The 20,905-nt window shown below is 39.1% G+C and overlaps 1 protein-coding gene across 1 annotated transcript in view; it reads right to left on the bottom strand.

Moving 5' to 3' along the window:
- The window catches only part of NDUFS2 (NADH:ubiquinone oxidoreductase core subunit S2), a 102,548-nt gene that overhangs the window by 19,754 nt on the left and 61,889 nt on the right, over positions 1–20,905 (bottom strand). Inside the window, exons 9-11 of the mRNA XM_086945431.1 lie at positions 18,626–18,745; positions 17,650–17,779; positions 12,012–12,107 (exon numbers count right to left, since the gene is read on the bottom strand). Of these exons, the coding sequence (XP_086801557.1) occupies positions 12,012–12,107; positions 17,650–17,779; positions 18,626–18,745 (346 nt within the window). The remainder of the gene's footprint in view (positions 1–12,011; positions 12,108–17,649; positions 17,780–18,625; positions 18,746–20,905) is intronic.

Here is a 20,905-nt window from a genome sequence, read left to right on the forward strand (position 1 = left end):
ACAACCACAATTGCACCCACTATGAGAACTGAGCTGAAACTGCTGAAAGAGGATATTGGTCTTATTGGCATCTGGAGACTTAGGGGTAGCAAAGGAGAGAGTGCTGGGGCGAGGTTTACTTTTCACAAAAAAAATATGTCCACCAGTCCAGGTTAGACTTCTTCCTGGTAGATTATTTAATCAGAAAAAACACTACCAGAGTTACTAATATTCCGGAGCACTTATCGGGCCACTCAGCAGTTGGCCTAGAGTTTACACCGGTGAATAGGTCTTCTCGTAGCTGGACACATAACCCTACATTACTTTTAGATCCACAGGTAGTTGAGAAGTTGAAAGTTGTCACAAATAATTTTTTCCTTTTAAACTATGCGTCCACTTCCTTGAATATTGTATAGGACACTTATTAGGCCTTTTTAAGAGGCATTTTAATTAGTTTAACTGCTGCCCAAAATAAAAAGGTAAGGGAGGAAATTTGTATACTCGAATAGTCAGTATGGACCTTCCAACTAGAGCTTGAGAAGGCTCTCAATGCTCAATCATTGACGCAAATTGAACAATTCCTACAACTAGCAAGGCTAGAACTTTCTAACTACTTGGAGGCAATAGTGAGGAGGAAGTGGAAAGCCAGCAATCTTTCCCACCATGAATATAGGGAGGGTTGTGGCAAATTGCAGGCCTGGAAAACAAAATCTAATCAGACAAGGAATAGGATTAAGGCAATAAGATGTGAAAACACAGGTAAAACAGACTCAGACGATGCAGAGGTTGAAAACCCCTTTGCGCAATTCTTTCAAGATTTATATACAGAAGATCTGGTGGAGGGGGGACCAAATCGAGAACTTTCTTCAAGACCTAGAACTTCCATCCTTACAGTGGCCTCTAACGACGACTTGAATGTCACTATCTGTCTTGAAGATGTTTTTAGCGTGATCAGTAACTTAAAAAAAGGGAAAGCAGCTGGCCCCGATTCTATGAGATTTACATGATTCTAAATGAAGAATTGGCACCCATTTTGTTACAACTTTTTAATTCAGCTTTTTTGCATAGACAGGATCTCCCGCCTTCCTGGGACGAGGCCACTATAAACATAATTCTCAAACAAAACAAACACCCTAGGGCTGCGAGTCTTACAGACCTATCTCCCTCCTAAAGTGTGACTATAAAATGTATACACCAATTTTAACCTAGCGGCTCGAAAAGGTTTTGGGCACTCTGCTTCAGAGTCATCAGAAAAGCTTTGTTAAAGTTAACTATACAAACTAACGCATTACCTAATTGGGGCAATAGATTCGGCTGGGGAGCACAGTAGATTCCTGACAGTACTGACTTTCAATGCTGCTAAGGCCTTCAATAGAGTTAGCTGGCCCTCAATGTATAGGATGATTCAGCAGTTCAATCTCGGAGAGGAATTTTTAGTGGCAGTTAGTTCTTTATATAAAACCCCCTCGGCCAGGATTTTAGTTAACGGAAATCTCACCAAACCAATTCATATTGGAAGAGGGACCAGGCAAGGGTGCCCTCTTTCACCTCTCCTTTTTAACCTCTATATGGAGCCATTGGCATGCAAATTAAGCGCATGTAAGAATATGTATTCCTTTGTTTGCTATGGATAGGGAAAAAATTGGTTTGAATACAGCTGATTTGATGGTTTATTCAGGGGATTTGGCAATCTGGGATACTCTGGAAGGGTGTGGAAGGGTGTCCAGTTATGGTGTTAATCAGCAACGAACTGAGATAATGGAATACGCAGCACACCAGTGACCTGATAAGACGGGAAATAATGTACCTGGCAATTCAAGTAGTACACGATCTAAACAAATTAGCTCAGCTTAATTTTAATAAAGTAGCCTCTGGGGCCAGAAAGCTACTTAAGGCGTGGGGAGGTCTTTCAATTTCATTTATAGGCAGATCCAATCAATTTAAAATGTCAATTCTCCCTAAATTTACTTTTTCTTTTAATGCAATTCCAGTAGAATTCAAAAGAGAGTGGTTTAAGAAAGTACAAGGGGAATTTAGTAGTTTTATTTGGAGGGATAAAGGGGTCAGAATTGCTTGGAGAAAGCTCCATTGGAAAAAGGAACATGGTGCCATTGCAAGTCCAGACCTCTATTATTATTATTGGGCCTGCCACTTAAATAATGTATGACAGTTGTTGATGGACAGCTCCTTTTTGTCGCTGCTATTAAGAGCTCTTACTGCCGGCCTTCCCGGACATAGGATTTTTTTACTCTTTAAATTTGGCCATGCATAGTTCTTCACCAAAGTGAGACTTAAGATCCTTTTGGGCGCATGCAAGCGGTGGTACAGAGTAAGACTTTCACTAGAAATACCTTATTACAGTAGCCTTGCTCAGATATGGCCCACGGGACCCTAGCCTGACTCCTGGAAACATTCTTAATCCCCTTGCGCGACTGCGGTATACATAGATGGGGCAAATAATAGACGACAATCAGTTAGTACCCTGGCAGTATTTGGTAGATTTTACTGAGGGCTCCGTTTCGAAATGTAAATATTATCAACTAGCAAGTTGGGGAAAGGGCCTAGGAAAGGATGGCAAGGGGAACCAGTACTGGGAAGACAGGATACAGCAACAAGCACTCTTGGAGAAAGAAGTTTCAGAGCGGTACTGGATGTTACTCCAGGCCGGGGAAGAGGTGCAAACTCTGCTCACGGAGATCTGGAAGAGGGAACTGCCAAACCAGGACATTAAATTACTTTGGCAAATATCTAGGTCTTATTTGTGGCTATCTGTAAAGGATGCCCCGCTTAAGAGAAAACATCTGTTTACTGTCCACAAGGCCTATTGGATGCCAAGGAAATTGGTGAAGCTTGGAAATTGGGTGGCAAGAAAGTGCTTTAAGTGCAGCGAAGAAAAGGACGACGATGTTCATATGTTCTGGCAGTGCCCTTCAATCCAAATCTTCTGGCACAAAGTGGTTAAGACTCTCTCTGAGATTACGGGTTAAGAGATTAAGATGAGCCTGGCTTTGGTAATTTTCGGGGTGGTTGGTGGAAGGGGGGATTAATTGCTTTTTTCTAAGGCACAAAAATCACTTATTTGTGTTCAAATTCTGCTTGCATGAAGAGAGTTATGTATCAAGTGGATTCTCCCTTGCCCCCCTGGAGTCAGAATGGTTGAGTTCAGTACAAAGAATATCTAAACTATACCGCAGCAACTCTCATTCGAAAGTTCTGGGAGATATGGGAAGACTAGTACAATCATCACCCTGTTGGCAATATCTCTTAAGCACTCTTTCTTTTGTGCATAAACATATTGGTCCAATGATTAGCAGTATGCTATACTGGTCGTATGGGACTGTTATGTTGCCCTTTAATTCTTTAGAATGTTTCTGTATGCATTCCATTGTATCCTGGTTTCCCCTCCCTAGCAACTATGGTAGTTGCTGATGAAGAAGTCCTGTGTAGGTTGTTCCCTACCTTGCTCCTGTGTTCCTGTAATAAACTACACTTACTTCTCAACTTGTGTGGTTTCAACTTTACAATTTTGGCGACTTGGCTTCAAGAAGGAACACCAGGAATCTGAAGAACCCATATTTCTACAATTTTTCTTCTTATTTTTTTTTAAAAAAAGAGAAACTTCAAGGAAATTCATCTTGGAAAAATTCTACTTCAATGATTAACTTCTATCAACATTAAACTTCGACCTGCTTCTAGTCGAGTTTCACCTCTTAATAGCCTTGATGAATGCTTCCTGAATTTAACCTCGAGGTACTTGATGAATGCTTCCTGAATTTAACCTCGAGGAACTCTGTGAGTAACCTGTTACTGTTTACTCTGCTCCTCTCTTAACGGACTTAATTCATTCCGTTTTTGTTATTCTAATTTTTTGTGACTTTCTATTAACTTTGGATAATTGAAAACCTTGTTGCAGCTAATGCATCTTTTGAATCTCTGAAGCGATCGTTACCTTCAAGCGCTTCTGCACGCAGCTCATTCCATGCTCGCTCTCCCTTCGTCTTCGCTCCTTTGTTTGGATATGACGTCAGCTCGTCTTCACAGCGCAACGTCTTCCACGCATTGACGAGCGTCGAGGATCAGCGTCAGGGATCATCTCCTTGGCAACCAGAGCGTCCATTAGAGCATTGCGCGTAAGCTTCCAAGTTCATCACCATAGCAACACTTCGTTTTCGCTACGCGTTTGAAAGCGCGTTTTAAAGCAATTTACACCCGCTTTATTTTACCTTTCTCCACGCGTTTGAGAGCGCGTTTTCAGAGCGTTTACATTACATTACGCTCATCTATGAAAAGGTTTAATTTTATTTATCAAATTCTTTAAGAGTGAATTATTTATTATTATTTTCCTTTTTCTTCGTTCCAAGTGCACAGTCAAAGGATTCTCCTACCAAGTCTTCAAGTAAGATTTTATTACTCTTTATTATTTTCATTATTCATAATGACTTCTCAGAATTTTACAATTCAGTCACCACAACCCTTTTGGCCCACTGGTTTAGAACCTTGCATGAAATGGCTCCAGTGGAAAGCGTATTTTATGAACTTTATTGACACTATTGATGAGGATGGCAAAATGAAACCTGAAAGAAAGAAAAAACTTTTCTTACACTCATTAGGTGCAGGTTGTCTTAAAGTTTATGAAGAAATGCCTAAAAGTGGTGGTAGTGGTGATTCTAATGTCTTTGATGACATTCTAAAAGACTTTGACAGTCATTTTTCACCTAAAGTTTGTATAGGTATTACTCGTTACAAATTTTTTCACAGGAAACAAAGACCTGGAGAAAACATTGATGTTTATATTGCTGAACTTAAAAAAATTGCTGAGGATTGTAAATTCGATCATCTTCAAGAACAGTTTATCAGAGACCAAGTAGTTATGCACGCTTCTGATCCTTCCATTCAGGACAGACTTTGGATAAATGGAGACTCAGACCTCAAAGATATTTTAGCCATTGTCAGAAAAGCTGAGCTCTCCGGTCGAAGTGCTAAAGCTATTAAAAATGAGGAAAAAGCTGTCTCTGACTCTAAAACTACTAGTGATCAAACTGTTTCAAAAGTTCAAGGGAAATCCAACTACAAACAAAGGCTTCAACATAAAAATAAACCTACTGAGTTTAAAAAGAACGATAATTTGAAATGCTTTCGTTGTGGAAGCGGTTCGCACTTAGCTAACTACAAACTTTGTCCTGCATTGAAGGAAAAGTGTTCTAATTGCAATTTAATTGGACATTACTCCAGAGCTTGCAATAGATTGAAAACCAAAAAAGTTAAAATTGTTTATGATTCATCTTCTGATGATGAAGAAGATTTGAGTGACAAAGTTATGCATTGTTATGTTGATAATGATTGTGTGAAGAGTATTACACCTTGCTCTATGAATGAGATCTGCATACCTAAACCCCTTGAGAAAGTTTACATTTTTAATATTAATGACTCAGGGAAAAGGAATGTTCTTAAGAAACCCATTTGTAATATGCTTATTGGTGGTGTTCCCATTGATATTTATGCTGACTCCGGTTCCCCATATACCATCATTAATGAAAATGTTTGGAATTCTAAATTTGTTCAATATTTAGGAAATGATCTCTTTTCTCCTGACATCTCTGCTGAAGGATTTTCCGGTGGTAAGATCGATGTATTAGGTTACAAACCTTTATTATTCAAGTTTAAAGGTAGAGAAGCTTTATGCAAATTGTATGTTGCTAAAGTTGGACCTTCCGTCTTGGGGTGGAGAGATCAATGGGATTTAGATATCGTCTTGAATCCCAACAGTCCAGATCCTGTTTTGGTTATTAATGAGGGAACTGAAATTGGTGATGCCATGCTCAAGAAATTCCCTAAGGTCTTTAGTGGTAGAATTGGAAATTTTCAAGGTTTTTCCCACCACATTGTTTTAAAAGATAATGCTAACCCCAAAATTTTTAAGGCTAGGAACATTCCTATTTTGGTTCGGGTTGATGTTGAAAGGGAATTAGAAAAACTTGTAAAGGAAGACATTATTGAACCAATAGAGTCCTCCAATTGGATTTCTCCAGTGGTTATCGCAAGGCGTGCCAATGGCAAAATCCGTCTTTGCGTGGACCTCCGCCACTTAAATGAGAATATTGTTGTCGATAAATTCCCCTTACCCAAAATTAATGAAATGTTGTCTCTAGTTAATGGTGCCATGTATTTTTCTACAATAGATTTATCCTCCGCATACCATCAGATTTCCTTAGACACTGAGAGTAGACAACTTACGGCGTTTATCACTCCCATGGGATGTTTCCAATTTAAACGCATGCCATTTGGCTTAGCGTCTGCCGCTGCCATTTTCCAGCGCATCATGCACCAACTTTTCGGGAAACATCCTAAAGTTAAATTCTTTCAGGACGATATTCTTGTTTATGGTAAGGATAAAGATGAACACAATACCATTCTAGAAGAAGTCTTAGGTATTCTAGAGAGTAAGGGTTTAACCATTGAATATTCGAAATGCCATTTTGCAGTTAAGTCAGTGACTTATCTTGGACACGTGTTGTGTTGTGATGGTGTTTCAACCAAAACTAAATTAGTTGATGCTATAAAAGATGCTCCTTCTCCCGCCAGTAGAGATGATGTCAGATCATTTCTAGGGATGGTAGAATTTTATTCTAAATTCGTTAAAAATTTCTCATCCAAAGTATTTAACATTAGACAACTTCTAAAAAGCAAAGTTAAATTTGAATGGTCTCCTCTTTGCGAAGATGAGTTCAATAGTATCAAACTGGACATCGTTAATGCTCCAGTACTTTGTCCTTTTGATTTAGATCTTAGTTCTGTAGTTACTGTTGACGCTAGTAACAAAGGTCTGGGAAGTGTTTTATCCCAGATTGACAGTTCAGGTAAAGAACGCATTGTAGCATTTGCGTCTAGAGCACTTTCTGTTCCGGAGAGTAAGTTCTCAGTTATTGAGAAGGAGACTTTGGCTGTAGTTTGGGCTCTTGAGCATTTTCGCAGTTTTGTATGGGGAAGAGAATGTATAGTACGTTCAGACCATAAGCCTCTCACTAAACTCCTTTCTACTGAAGGCATGTATAATGCTACTGCTAGAATTGCAAGAATGTCCATGCGGCTACAAGATTTTGTTGTTAAGATTGAATACCTACCTGGTAAAAGCAACGTTATCGCTGACTTTCTCTCCCGTATGCCTACTGATCTACAAGAATGTGAGGTGAATGAATGGGATTCTCTCCATGTTGCTTATGTCCTTGATAGTAATCCTTTTTGTATAGATAAAAAGGTGTGGAAGGATGATTATCTCAAAGACAATACTTTAACTTCTATTATCACCTACATTCGGGAAGGTTGGACTGATAAGAAGGATTTATCGTCCGATCTTAAACCCTATTGGGAAGTTAGAAATGAACTAACTGTTTGTGATGATACAATTTTTAGAGGTGAGAAAGCCATTCCCCCTTCTTCTTTGAGGAAGGGCATTATTGACCTGTGTCACAAAGATCATTGTGGTATTGTAAAGACCAAACAAAATGTCAAACAATGGTATTGGTGGCCAGGTATTGATGTCCTTACTGAAAGAATTGTTCGTGAATGCATCATTTGTTCTAATTCGGACAAAGTCCTCAACACACTTAAACCTGACATGTGTGAGCCTTTGGTTCCAGAAGGTCCTTGGCATACTGTTGCTTTGGACATTATGGGACCAATTGGAGTCAATCATAAGTTTATAATCTCAATAATTGATGTATTTTCCAGATGGCCCAATATCACCATTGTTGACAAAGTTGATTCTTCTTCAGTTTTGAATTTTATTGATAAGGTTTTCATTGAGGAAGGCCTGCCCAATCAGGTCATCAGTGATAATGGCGTTCAGTTCACGTCTAAATTAACTAAATCCTATTTTGAACGTGTTGGTATTGTTCATAAGACTACCTCTCTTTACAACCCTAGCGGTAATGGACTTTGCGAAAGGTTCAACAGAGTTTTGAAAAATGCTATACAAATAGCTGTACAAAATGGTGAAGATTGGGAAACCTCAGCCTTCAAAGCTGTCTGGTCCTATAGGACCAATATTCATGATGCTTTAAAAATGTCTCCCTTTGAGATCATGAGAGGTCGTGTTGCCAGAACTAAATGCAATCCCAAATGGTTACACAAAAAGTCTTGCTTAGACATTTGCATGAACAAAGTCAGATCTGATGTTATTGATAAGCACCTTGAGTATAAGAGAAATTTTGATAAGAAATGTTGCTCTAGCACGGCAGAAGTTGATGTTGGTATGTGGGTAAAGGTAAAAAAACCCTGGAAAGTGTGTAAGGGTGATTCCCAATTTTCTGAACCTCTTATGGTTAAGAAGATACTTCGAAATGCCGTCCTTCTTAGCGATGGCAAAGTGTGGAATCTTAAAAGAATTGCCATCTACAGAGGTAAAAATTGTTTAACTAATGACTACTCCATTTCTCCTGACCTGCCATGTTCTTCCACTCCCAATTCTACTCCTTGTGAGGATCATGGTGGTTTTAGTGTTTCTGAAAATCTTTCCTCCGATTCCAACCCTTCCTCCCCCATTGTACATAATGTTCCTCCCAGTGCAAATGTAGTATACCCTCCTTTCAATTCAGATGGGTCAGTTCCGCCCTCTTGTGTTCCTGCTACCTCTGATCCTATTCCACCTAATCATGATGTCAATTCTACATCTGTCAATGAACCTTCATGTAGCAGTGATATATGTGTAAACCGGAAACGCATTTGCTCTAAACCTAAGTGGCTAGAAGATTTTGTTTGCTGAAAGTCTTATTTCTTTATCTTGTTTCTTTTCCTCTTTATCTCCAATTGTAAAAGAGGAAGATGTGTTATGTTGCCCTTTAATTCTTTAGAATGTTTCTGTATGCATTCCATTGTATCCTGGTTTCCCCTCCCTAGCAACTATGGTAGTTGCTGATGAAGAAGTCCTGTGTAGGTTGTTCCCTACCTTGCTCCTGTGTTCCTGTAATAAACTACACTTACTTCTCAACTTGTGTGGTTTCAACTTTACAGGGACCTGGGCTGCCATCTCACGATCGTAATCCCTCTCTCTATGGACCTTATTTGCGTAGGTGGCTCAGGTCTTTGACATGGCTGGCTGATTGTTGGCCTGTGAGGTTCGCATACCTCCCTGGAGGGAGAGATCAGGCCTTTCCAGCCATAGTTTTAAATCCTCCTGGCCCTTCAGCATAAACCAAAAAGGAGGACAAAAAAAAAAGTGCATCTATTGGCAGAATGAGTTGAGGATCTAATTCCTTGAAGAGTAGACATGGCATCTGAGGGCAGATCTTCGATCAAAGTATGGAATTGTAGTCAGACCTCAAAAATCTAAATGTTTTTACTAGCTCTGCAGGTCGAGTAACTCAATAATCTACTCGACCTAACTGTAATGTACTTGATTCATAAACTGGTCACAAATTGTGTGATCATTGGCAATTGTTTTTTTTTTTTTTACAGTCACCTTTTACTTCATTCTCACATTTCAGTGCACCTTCAAATATGGGAGTTCAGCATTTCTGCTGTACAAAACAAACGATTTGTTTGATTAAATAGACTAAACGTTTTCTCCACATGTAATAAGATTCTAGCCCACATATAGGGTACACATGATCCCTGACGTGCCTCTCAGTTACTTATAGCATTGCCCTCAGGGCAAGGGCAGGAATGTTTCATAATTCGTGTTTAAACACTCACTTTTAATAAATATATTACTAAGGCATGATGTGGTAAGGCACTGTCATTTACAGATAGGGAATTTCCCCTAAAAATGGCCAAAAACCTTACCACTACCTTGCAGCTTTACTGAAAAAACTATATAGTGTATTAACAATAAAATGTCAAAATCGGATTCCCGAAAACATATTTATCATTTGCACATCACCAAGTTAAGGGTCCTGATTTTTCATCCTATTAAAATATGTTTTTCATCACACAGAAGTACAAAAAACGGGTGTTCACACTGAAATATATTTTGAAATGTTTGTACAGTTGAAATACTATTTGAATGTAGTGTAGGAAAAACATGATACCCTACAGCATTTAATTATAGACTTTGTACAGCAGGTCAGACATTTCACTTTACAAAATTTTGGAACTCTGTAGTTAGAGAAGGAAAAGCAATTGTAAACTGACTTCGGTCTCTGAACACAGAGCAAATGTGACAAGATCAAAAGAAGATTTAAAGACATCTTTTTTTGCTCCTTCACTTTCTGACTGAACAGAACACCTGTTCTTTGTTACCTCGCCAGAAAGGACAAGTAGGCCTTAAATATAGTTCGACCTGATAAAATCTACTCGTCATAGCAAGTAGATATTTTGAAGCCTGATCGTTGATGCCATCTCACTACCTAGTTCACCTTTGATGTCTACTCTATTAAAGACGACAGCAAAAAGGTTATCATTCAGGCACTGGAAACTGTTGAGGGGTGTATGTATGAATTAGGCCGGAGGAATAAATTGTAAATTTTCTTGGATGAGCCTAAGGCCAAATCGCAACACTCTGTTGAGGATAAAACAAATGTTTCGGGTGAATCAGATGTAAACACCCTGATTTCATTTAGCCCCACAAATATTGGAAAACAAACCCTTTGCTTTGATGATTTTCTATGAATTTTCTATGAATTTTCGATTGTCCCTTTCAAGAAGACAGAATGTTCTAAACATTTGAGCACTTCTTTTATTGCTGGGGTTTGTGTTTTTTTATGAACTCCAAAGTATGGTTGACTCTGAAGGTAACCAGTAGGCATATGACCTCAATAGATACATTCCATGCCTCCTTATGCCAAGACATTCTACACTGTAAAAGGTATGGTGAACGTGGAGGTGCCAGAGTGAAGTGATGGTTGCCCTCTTGTTTCTTAGCCTCTTTAGTGGCTTGGCCCCTGCACCCTTTAGTGACTTGAAGGACTGCACTAGTAGCTTGTAATGTAGGTAAGGGTAACCTGGGGAGATCAGCAACACGACTACCAGTAGTGGTCGGCAGTCTGGTTGATGAGGTTTGTCCTCTTTCTTCATGAAAGAAGTATACCCTTTGAGACTGCAGGCAGGCCAAGAATCTGTGCATTTCAGTGCCCTTTTCAATTAGCTTAACACTTTGTCACTAGTATAATAACGCTCATTTCCAGTTAGGAGCAACTGCAAAGTCAACCCTCTTCACCTCAAAACTGCTATTTTGTCTACTGGTGAAACCTTGATTTAATGAACAGGATATCTATAAAATGACCTGATGTGCTCCTATAAATCAAGGGTGAAGGCAGGCATTACAAAATACTAATACCATGCTTGTGCAATATTGAATTAAGAAAATTAAATTAAAAACCAAAAAAATAATAAATAGGGGGAGCAAATACTATGGCACTTAATGGGTTGAAAACAATGACCAGTATCTTGATAAATCTGATCTCAGCCTTGCATCGGTTCCAGAAGGCAAAGGATGCAATACATGCTCTTAATTTATAGCTAAGAGGACTCAGAAACTACCCAAAAACTTGATAAAATAAAAAGCAGCCCCTGTAAAGGGTATCAGGGTTGTATTGGTTGCACAACTGGAGATTTACATTAGTCAGACAAATTAATCATATGCCATAGGTAAGGTTCCACAATTCAATGTAATGCAAATGGAAATTTTTAAGTGCAAAGGCAAACCACAGGAGAAAATCATTTTGTAACAGAATATAATACAACAGAGGGTCAAGCCCACTGAAGTGTCCTGTGACCTAAAAGAAAAAGAATGGAAGTCGGGATGGCACAGGCATGGCAGACGATCTTGTACGAAACAGAGCCCGCTTTTGTGTAGTTATTTAAGCAACAGATAAACACTGCAAGACAATAACTATCAAAGTAGAATTTACTGACCAATCACCCTTGAAATCCAAAACAAAATTGAATAGGAGTGCTTATTAGTAAAGTCTTGGCAAACAGAAAAGAAAAAATAAATGTAGTATGAATGGGATTATAAAGCTATTGGGATACAGCTCAGGAAAGAACTCAGATGCTAATACCCAATTTTAACAGCTGGAAACATTTAAATGCAGTACCTTAGGAGCTTCAATAGCAGTGTACGTGGCTCCTGGTGGCACTTGATATCCTTCAGTATACAGCTTGAAATGGTGGATCAGCGATTCCATAGATGTCTAACGGGAAACAAGAGACGCATAAAACATATTCCAACATACATACTTATCGTGACAACACCTTCCCTAAGACGAAGCTGAGGTTTCCGAACACAACCATTATCAAGGCTGTAGCCAACTTACCGAAAACATCAACCTGACAGGTGTGAACTTAGCTCCATACTCTCGCCAATCTTAGTCAGTCAGAAACCCCTTAGGCACCGATGCCGATAATGGACTATTATCATGATGTAATAAGCATCATCTATCCACAAACATTTATCCTAGTCAATACAACAGACAGCCAACATACTCTCTACTAATACAACTAGTTTTTCCTAGGTAGTTTTGATCACTTTTAGCATTGACATAGGACAGGTTTGTTTTTATTTACATTTTAACAGAAATTGAGGGATGAGATGAAGTGATATTCTCCTCACACTAGTACTTCGGATATAGACTATCTTTAAAGTTATGGTTTCAACTTCCATATTTTTGTGCTTATTTCCCTTACATAGGGATGCAGCGAGATGCACATTCACTCAAGTCTTTGGGAGAACTTAAGTAGTGATTGTTGTTTGTGGGTCTTCTTTGCAACTTGATATCTGGCTACGAGTGGGCTTCTTTTTAACAAAGATACAAAACATTTGCAATTGCCCATTATTCGTAACCAATGCTTTCGTTTTTCAAACAAAGAGGAATTGCAGAATGAAACCGTGTTCTTGTAACCACTCCCAATCTGCGCCCTTATTGCAGAAAATATGTTGATAGTCATATAGAGTGGAAAACCAAAAGTTCTGTCACACATTTAGTTTGCCAGACCTAGGATCGAGAATAAGACCATTACAATACAACACCAAAAGTTACTTCACTTTCGATTAAGGTGTATTTCAGAATTAAATGTTCATCCATTACATCAATTGGAAGCAAAATGAGAGGCTGTCATTTAGTCAGACCTCTGAGCAAGGATCACAAGTTGATTCAATTTCTATGCAAAAAGGCAGTGCTTTTTATATTAAGGCCGTAACATATTACAGTCAAAATTATTTTTTCAGGAATTTTCATAGTTGTTTCGGTGTGATGCAACTGACCATGTCATGAGTGATGAAATATGTGAGGTCATAAGCAGTGCATTGCAGGGATGTAAGTTATAGTTAGCTCAGGTAACTGTAACTGCTGGTTTTCTATGATTAAGTGAAATGTGAGCCTAACGTCCCTGTAACCTTTGTTTTTTTCAGTGACTTTTTAAGGTTAAAATGTTATTTCCCAACTATAACACCCCTATAATCTATGTTTTTTCCATTGAATTTCTACTGTTTCATTTTTATTTCTTAACTGTAACCTGTAACCTTTCAGATCAAGTGTGTGTGGGCTGTGAGTGCATGAGTGTCTAAGAGGGTGTGTGAGTGGGTGCGTGAGTGTCTCAATGGATGTGTGTGTCTCAGTGAGTCTGCGAGTGGCTACATGAGCTTCTGAGATGGCCTGAGTGGGTGTATGAGTGGGCGTGTTACTGGGTGCGTCAGTATCTGAGTAGGTCTGTCAGTGGTTGCACGAGTCTGAGTGAGCCTGTGAGTGGGTGTGCGTCTGTCTGAGTGAGTTTGTCAGTGGGTGTATGAGTGTCTCATTGGGATAAGCGAGTGGCTGGTGCTGCACTATGGAGGTGAGGAGAGGGTGTTGTGTCAGGGAGGGTTAGGAGAGTGGTCGGCCTCAGGAGGGATACAATGCTGGGAAGGAGAGGATTGCCTTGTCGCATCACATCGTGCAAATGGGCAGGGCCACTGGAAGTAATCGATTGTGCAGCTGCAGCTATTTTTGCAGAATGGTCACATTTGCCACATAATCCACAATTGGCTGCATAATCTCCAGATATTAATGAGAAAAGTAATGTTTCTAGCTCAAATGGTTCTAAGGGTAGTGAAGCCTCAGCGATACAGGATTTATTTTAATGAGGAGGGGGGGGGGCGAAAGACCCTCCTCCCAGGGCTGATTTCGACCCTCGGGACCCATTCCCTCGGGCCCAGTCATACACAAATGGGGGAGGAGGGCTATGCAGACCCTTTTCATGGGCGATTTTGGGCCCGGGGACCCACCCCCCTGGACCTACCCATGTCACCTGGGTGCCCCGAGTATGCAATGGTACCACTGGGGGAGCTACTCGTTAGTAATGTTAGTAGATATTGTACATTAAACATGCATAATGGACAACTCATTTTGTATTTCTATGTGTCACTCTTCATTTGTTTCAGATGATTAATAACTTTTTTTTTTTAATCGTCGCAACTTCATGGCAATTTGTCAATACAATGTTCCATTTTCACGGTGATGTCGTGAAGATCACATGTGTTTTCAAAAAGTGTAAAACATATATACACATTTTACACACTGTTTGACAAAAGGTGTTTACTAAATTCTGTTTGAAGTCCTCTTTCTGCATTTTATTTTTTTTACTTTAAAAAATATTTCCCAATTTTGCGGTGACGCTGGAAGTCGCAATGACATCAGTAGTCGCGAAGACTGCATGTTTTTCAAACAGTGTAAACCACATATATGCACATGTTTTAAGCAATGTTTGAGAATACGTGTTTTATAACATACTGTTAAAATGTGTGTTTCTTCAATCATTTTTAAAGAAAACCACTTTTAAATTGTATTTCCTGTTTTCCAAGTGACGCTGATAGTTGTGATGACTTCTGTATTCGTAAACTTAATGTGCATATGTAAGAAAGTGATTTGATTGGACAAGACAGCTTTCATTTATTGCTTTATGGCAAACCTACAGCATATCTCAGAGGTCAGTTATGTCTACTAAAACATGCTTTTAACACTTCACAAAGAGATGATACATGCCATGTGTAGTTGCCAGTGAGACTCCATAGGCACATTCTACACTAGTAAGCCTGACCAATGTTAAACAATGCATGTTTAACAAAGCCTAGCAGTCTCATACTACAAATGACTCAGTGTAACCTGCCTCTTTCTGCCCATTTCTGACCGTAATTTTTGTCTCTTTTTCCTCGTTTCTTGCCTTTATTTTGCCTCTTTCTGCTCGTTTCTGATATCCATTTTGCATCTTTCTGCTCATTGCTGACCTGGTATTGCTCTTGTATGGAGTCAGCTGCTTAAAGGAGCAATTCTGTAGTCCGTTTCCCTGCGTGCTTCCCAGCAGGCAGAGAAACAGATAAAATTCTGCTTTCAGCAAGCAAGAGCATTTTATCAGCTCTCGTTTGCTGGAAGCGGAGTGTTTGCTCCAACTTGGTGGAAGTTGCCCACCCATTACAATATTTGAGCACTGGGGAGGAGGTGATCCCCAGGGCATAAAAATGCCCAAGGAGGGGGCCCAGCATCCCCCCTTAAATTTTATGTAAGCCTGCATGCCCCTGGGACCTGGCTACCCCGGGGGATAAATAGTATAGAAGCACGAGCCACGGATCCAACACGACTCCTGCTGAAAAAGCTATTCAAAGAAATGCTTTTTGCCCCAGGCGGGGTCAACCCCCACCAAGAGGCCTAGAGGGTCAGGTAACTCCTACCCTGCCTACTTCTCTTTCTTATTTATTGTTTTAACTCTGAAGCCAAGTCCCAAGATGGCTGCCAACACTTACTGCTTGAAGTAGCCAATCACATTTCAGTAAGAGGACTTTTGGATCCTCAGAGGATCTGCTTCCTTATATATATATCCTTATTTCAATTTCCTTTAATATCTCCCAAACTACTGAATGAATTTACACCAAATTACAAAAAGGGTTCTTTCAGGACAAAGAGATACCTTTCTGACAAACTTGGTGTAATTCTGTCCAGAGGTTCGGGCTAAAATCTCTATGGGAATTAACACAGGAAACACACTTTTTTTTACCCCCCCCCCCCTTTTTCTCAGATCCCTCTTGATGGATCACCCCAAAACTTTTCATGAGCAACAAGAATCACCGGGGCACTTTTTGGAGGAAATTTCTTAAAGATTTATCAAATGGCACCAAAGATATTGTCAAGTCAAAAAACGGGTTTCCTATGGAAACATGGTCCTAACTATAACTACCTACTTGCAACCACCAGTAGGTAGGTAGGTAGGTAGGTAGGTACCAGAAGGTAAATATATATACCAGATGTATGGGAATATATACGTATTCCCATACATCTACTGGCTGACGCGAATCTGCCTGAGCGAGGGGAGCGTAATAATTCATGGTGGCTATGAGGTCTGTAATATCAAATTCCGAAGTCAAATCCAAAAAGGAACGGCTCCAACGCTACTTGGGATGATGCTAAATGAACTGATGCACACTAGAACATCTTTCAACTGATACAACAGCCCTGGTCACATGTCACTTGCGACTAAGGCCACTTTGTTCAGTCGAAACGCCATATTTACATCTTCATTAATTTTTTAGACGATACGAGCAGTGGAAAAAACGTTTTTTGGGTGTTGGGGCAAAAATGAAGCGATTACTCATTTTAGCCACCCTTAGGAAATTTTGCTCACGCATAAAGCCTGTACCACTGCAAGGAATTCCACCAAACTTGGCATGAAAGTAGGATTGTATTCACAAAGCATGCTTCTGTTTGCAGCAAATCCATTGAGAAGTTTTTGTGATATAGATGTTTTAAAAAAGTTGATGAGGAGTTAACACTTTTGTATATCTCTGCCAATTTAACTGGAGTCATATCTCACCATTCCGGTCATTAACATATAAAAAAATTGTTTTTTTAATCTTATTGGCTGGATAAGGGCTCTAAAAAAAAAGTTTAAATCTTGAAACTCTAAAGTTGGCTGTGACTCAAGAGTTTTGTTCTGTGGAATGCATTTCTGCACAGTCCTGTGGGCCCCAAAAGGTGTAGAAAAATAAAATCCTATACCAGTCAAATAAAAAAACAAAAAAAACACTACAAATGGGTACGTGACTCATGCATCAAAAAGGCGCTTTTAGGTCACGGAAGGGACTGCCACTTTCTGGGTGCTAAATTTGAAGTTATTGTTTCCAGACGTTTTTTTATATATTAAAGAGAAATCCTTCCAAAGGGAATTTGGGACACTTTTTTTTGCGTGACAGGCAAAGCTTGTCATGACAGCCTTCAAGGGAATTAACATTTTTAGTTGGGAAAGTTTTGTGTAAATTCATTCAACTGCACTAAAGTTATTAAGGAAACAAAAAAATTCTTTCCTAAGCAAACTCTGCTACAACCATAACAAAAGCTACGCTATCGCAGCCTCAGCAAAATAATATATATACACACACACACACAGTTTATATATACATAGCGAAAGAGGAGTAGTTAAAAAAAATGTAAATCACCTCTCTGATTCTATTTATGCTACAGATACAGCGCTCTACAGATTCATGCGGCGTAGTCATATGAACTGTTACTTTCTACAACAATATGCTTAGAAGGAGGGGCCTTGAGCTACCTTCAAAAGAATTCTTCGATGGCTTACCGTAGTGCCCTACAAATGTACATGATGGAATTTGCTAAGTAGTGAAGGGTCCAATTATTTTACTGAACTAATTTTCAGGTTTATGGGAAACTGCACAAAGGAAATGAGGCTGTATCACTGATTGCGCTTGTTTACCTTCATTTCTGATCGCTTTGGTGGTGATATTTTAGCATCATCTACTTTAATCTCCCCTTCTGGCATTTTGTTAAGGCACTGCAAGCAGATGCGCAAGGACTGGCGCATCTCTTCCACCCGGCATAGGTACCTGCAAAAGTGAATACACAAAATTAGCTTTAGTTACCTCACTGAGGATAGCAAGATAACTGATACTTCAGTAAAGTAATTGACAAATTTTAAAATGTACCAAAACATAATTAAGCCAACTGGAAATAAGCCGTTAACCCGGCCCTATTTTTCTAAAACCTATTTTGGGGGTTTTGTGCTTTTACTATACAAATTAAAGATGGTACACACAACTATTCACAATTAAGTAATGGAAATAATGAAAGGACCGATCTGGTGATATTTGACTACAATTCAGCTTCATATTGCTCAACCATTACGCATGGATGATTGCATTATATATATATAGCCTTTAAAGAGTGCAAACAACCAACACTCCCCCAGCAAAAATATATTTAAATATTTACAACAAATATCTGATCTTCCTGGTTCATCTAAAAAAAAAAAACAAAAAAAACTATTGCAAGTAAAAGTGTAGGTAGTGAGCGTTTCTTCCTTGCACTGTACACCTCGCACTTATCAACCTTTGATTCAGAATGAGACGATAATCTACATCTCTTCACCGAGATGGGTCGTAAGGATACCAGTGAATCAGTCATCAGACATATATATATTTTCGAACTGTGGTTTAACTTAATTAATATCTGCTCGGAGCATATTACTTTGATCTGGAATAGGAAATTCAATCATGCCGGCAATGACTCACAAAATACAGAGCCATTTACATTCTTCAGCCTAGTGGTTGTGAAACTTACATCTGCCAGGAAGGGACTGAACAAACTGAAGTAAGACTTCAAAGTGTATAGACAGAGTGTGCATACAAAAGGCATTTAATGTGCGCTCCAACGTAAATCGTGTTAAAACTCACCTGTCATAGCAATCACCCCTTGAACCAATGGGTACATCAAATTCCACTTGATCATACACATCATATGGCTGGGACTTGCGGAGATCCCACTGTATTCCAGAGCCTCGAAGCAGGACACCACTACAAGAGAAAAATGGATACAGGTAATTGGTAGAACCTTTAAATGTATAAGAAGGAAAGGTTTCTCATTTGTAATTCTAGCTCTCGAAATCGATATCTTCTAGGAGCGTATAATAATAATATCTTCACCAAGGTAAAGGAATCCAGAAGCACATTTTCAATACAGCAACTTTTCCATTTTTAAAATAATTACATGCTGAAAACTCTCATATAAATGCACATTTCCGAATTTGTTTGCTTTCAATATACTAGATTTCAAAATGGACCACAGAATACAGGGACCACCTCAGCTGAAAAGTCCACAATAAATTGCTCTACCAAAACGAAAAATAAGATTTTTTTTTAAAAAAATGTTTACGTTGTTAACTTTTAGTTGGAAGAAGTTGATCTTGTTGACACTAATCCTAAATAGGCAATAAGGCTCAAATAGCCCTGCTTCCCCTCTCCATTTAAGATGCAGGATGAACAACCTGAAGGCAGCAAAATATTCATCTAAGAAAACATAATTTTAATTCATGTGGAAGAGGTTCTGATTTTATTGCTCAAGAAGAGACAATGCTACAATATTTTCTACATTTGACTAAATCGTATTCAGATTTCTTCTCTATAAAATTACATTTATTGCACTTTACCACAGCACAAAATGCTCTTTTCAGACAAAGTTATCCACAATCCCTGTGGTTAAGGATTTTTGAAGGGTCTAAACAAAATCTCATACTGATTTGGTATGAAGGCATCTCTTCTATTAAGTAGCCAACCTCTCTCAGTGAATTGCACCAAATAGTTTCGAAACAAGCAGACCCTTCATTAGAATCTATACATAAAACTACCCTTCCTCAAATGTTGAGGATGGTGGTGGAAACTGCAATTCCAGCCTTTTGCTGAAACAAGTCTTGCATTGTATTCTTTCTTATGGTTTCAAGAAAAACACAACAATCATTCCTTCTAAAGGCCATTTTAGATTCCTGGATAAATTGGAGTATTTTATTTTCCTCTTTCCTTCCAAACCTAAACTCCTCGCCAGCTGTGAAATGGGTAAATATGCTAGAGTTATTAAGAGCTATTGTATAACCACATTGCTGCGGGGCATATTTTTGCGCTGTGCTGCTTTTTTCAAAAAGCCGCGTTAGATGACGAGCTCAGCTCGTCATCCGCACACGACCACCGTGGCTGATGATGAGCTGAGCTCGTCATCAGCAGCGAAGGGGTTAATATATTCTTACAACTGCATGCCTATGCATAGGCATTCCATAGTTACGGCTTATAAACGAGATCTCTACAACAGTTTGTGTTCTTTTGCTAGATATTGTAAATTAATAACCTAGCTGGAGCGCATCCAGCATCACTGAGAGCATTGAAAAGGCTAACTGGTGACTTGCAGTTAACCCTATGGTTCACTCTGAAAGAGGGGAAAAATTATGCTATTCTGATGAGAATGAACAGATGCCTGAGGGTTACACGACATCTTTGCTGATTATTGTTGCTAAAATCCTGGCTTCAGAAGGGACATGATTGAAGCCAAGCTTCTTTGTGCAATGTTTGTTTGTTTAGAAAACATTTCGGTCTCTTATCCAGTTGGATTTGCGTCTCTAGGCGAATTGATAAGCTTGTTATTCAAGTTTGACGTTTACGAATATTACATCCTATGATGGAGCAGATGTAATGCACTTGTAATCCTGGTTGTGCAACATGAGTAATTCAGTAACACTCCTCCCACTTCCTGTTAAGTCTGGAGCACAGATGTAAATTTGTAATTTAGATATTGACTCTGAACGTCTCATCGCAAAGAACTGCTGGACTTTCATAGCCTTCACTAAGACACTGGAGCTCCATTACCCGTTTGTTTATCCTTCTTGCAAGGCACTACACCGGCAAACATTTTAAAACAGTAAAGTGGAAGGTTCTGAATAACAAATCGGGGGAATGAATGTTTTCCATCGATTCAGATTGAATCCGAAGCACTTTTATGTGACAGTTAAAATAAAAACCATTTTCGATAGTCTCCGGCCTGAATCGGGTCTCTTACCATGTATGAGTCACTTCGAATTGGCTTTTCCACCAAGTGGTTTTCCAGGATACTTTTTTATTTCTATTTAGAAGGCATTTGAAACATAATAAAGAGATGCTCTTTTAAAAGACACATTTACATCGTGATTTTTT

This window comes from Lissotriton vulgaris, chromosome 12 (assembly GCF_964263255.1).
Source record: "Lissotriton vulgaris chromosome 12, aLisVul1.2, whole genome shotgun sequence".
In the NCBI taxonomy this organism is placed as follows: Eukaryota; Metazoa; Chordata; class Amphibia; order Caudata; family Salamandridae; genus Lissotriton; species Lissotriton vulgaris.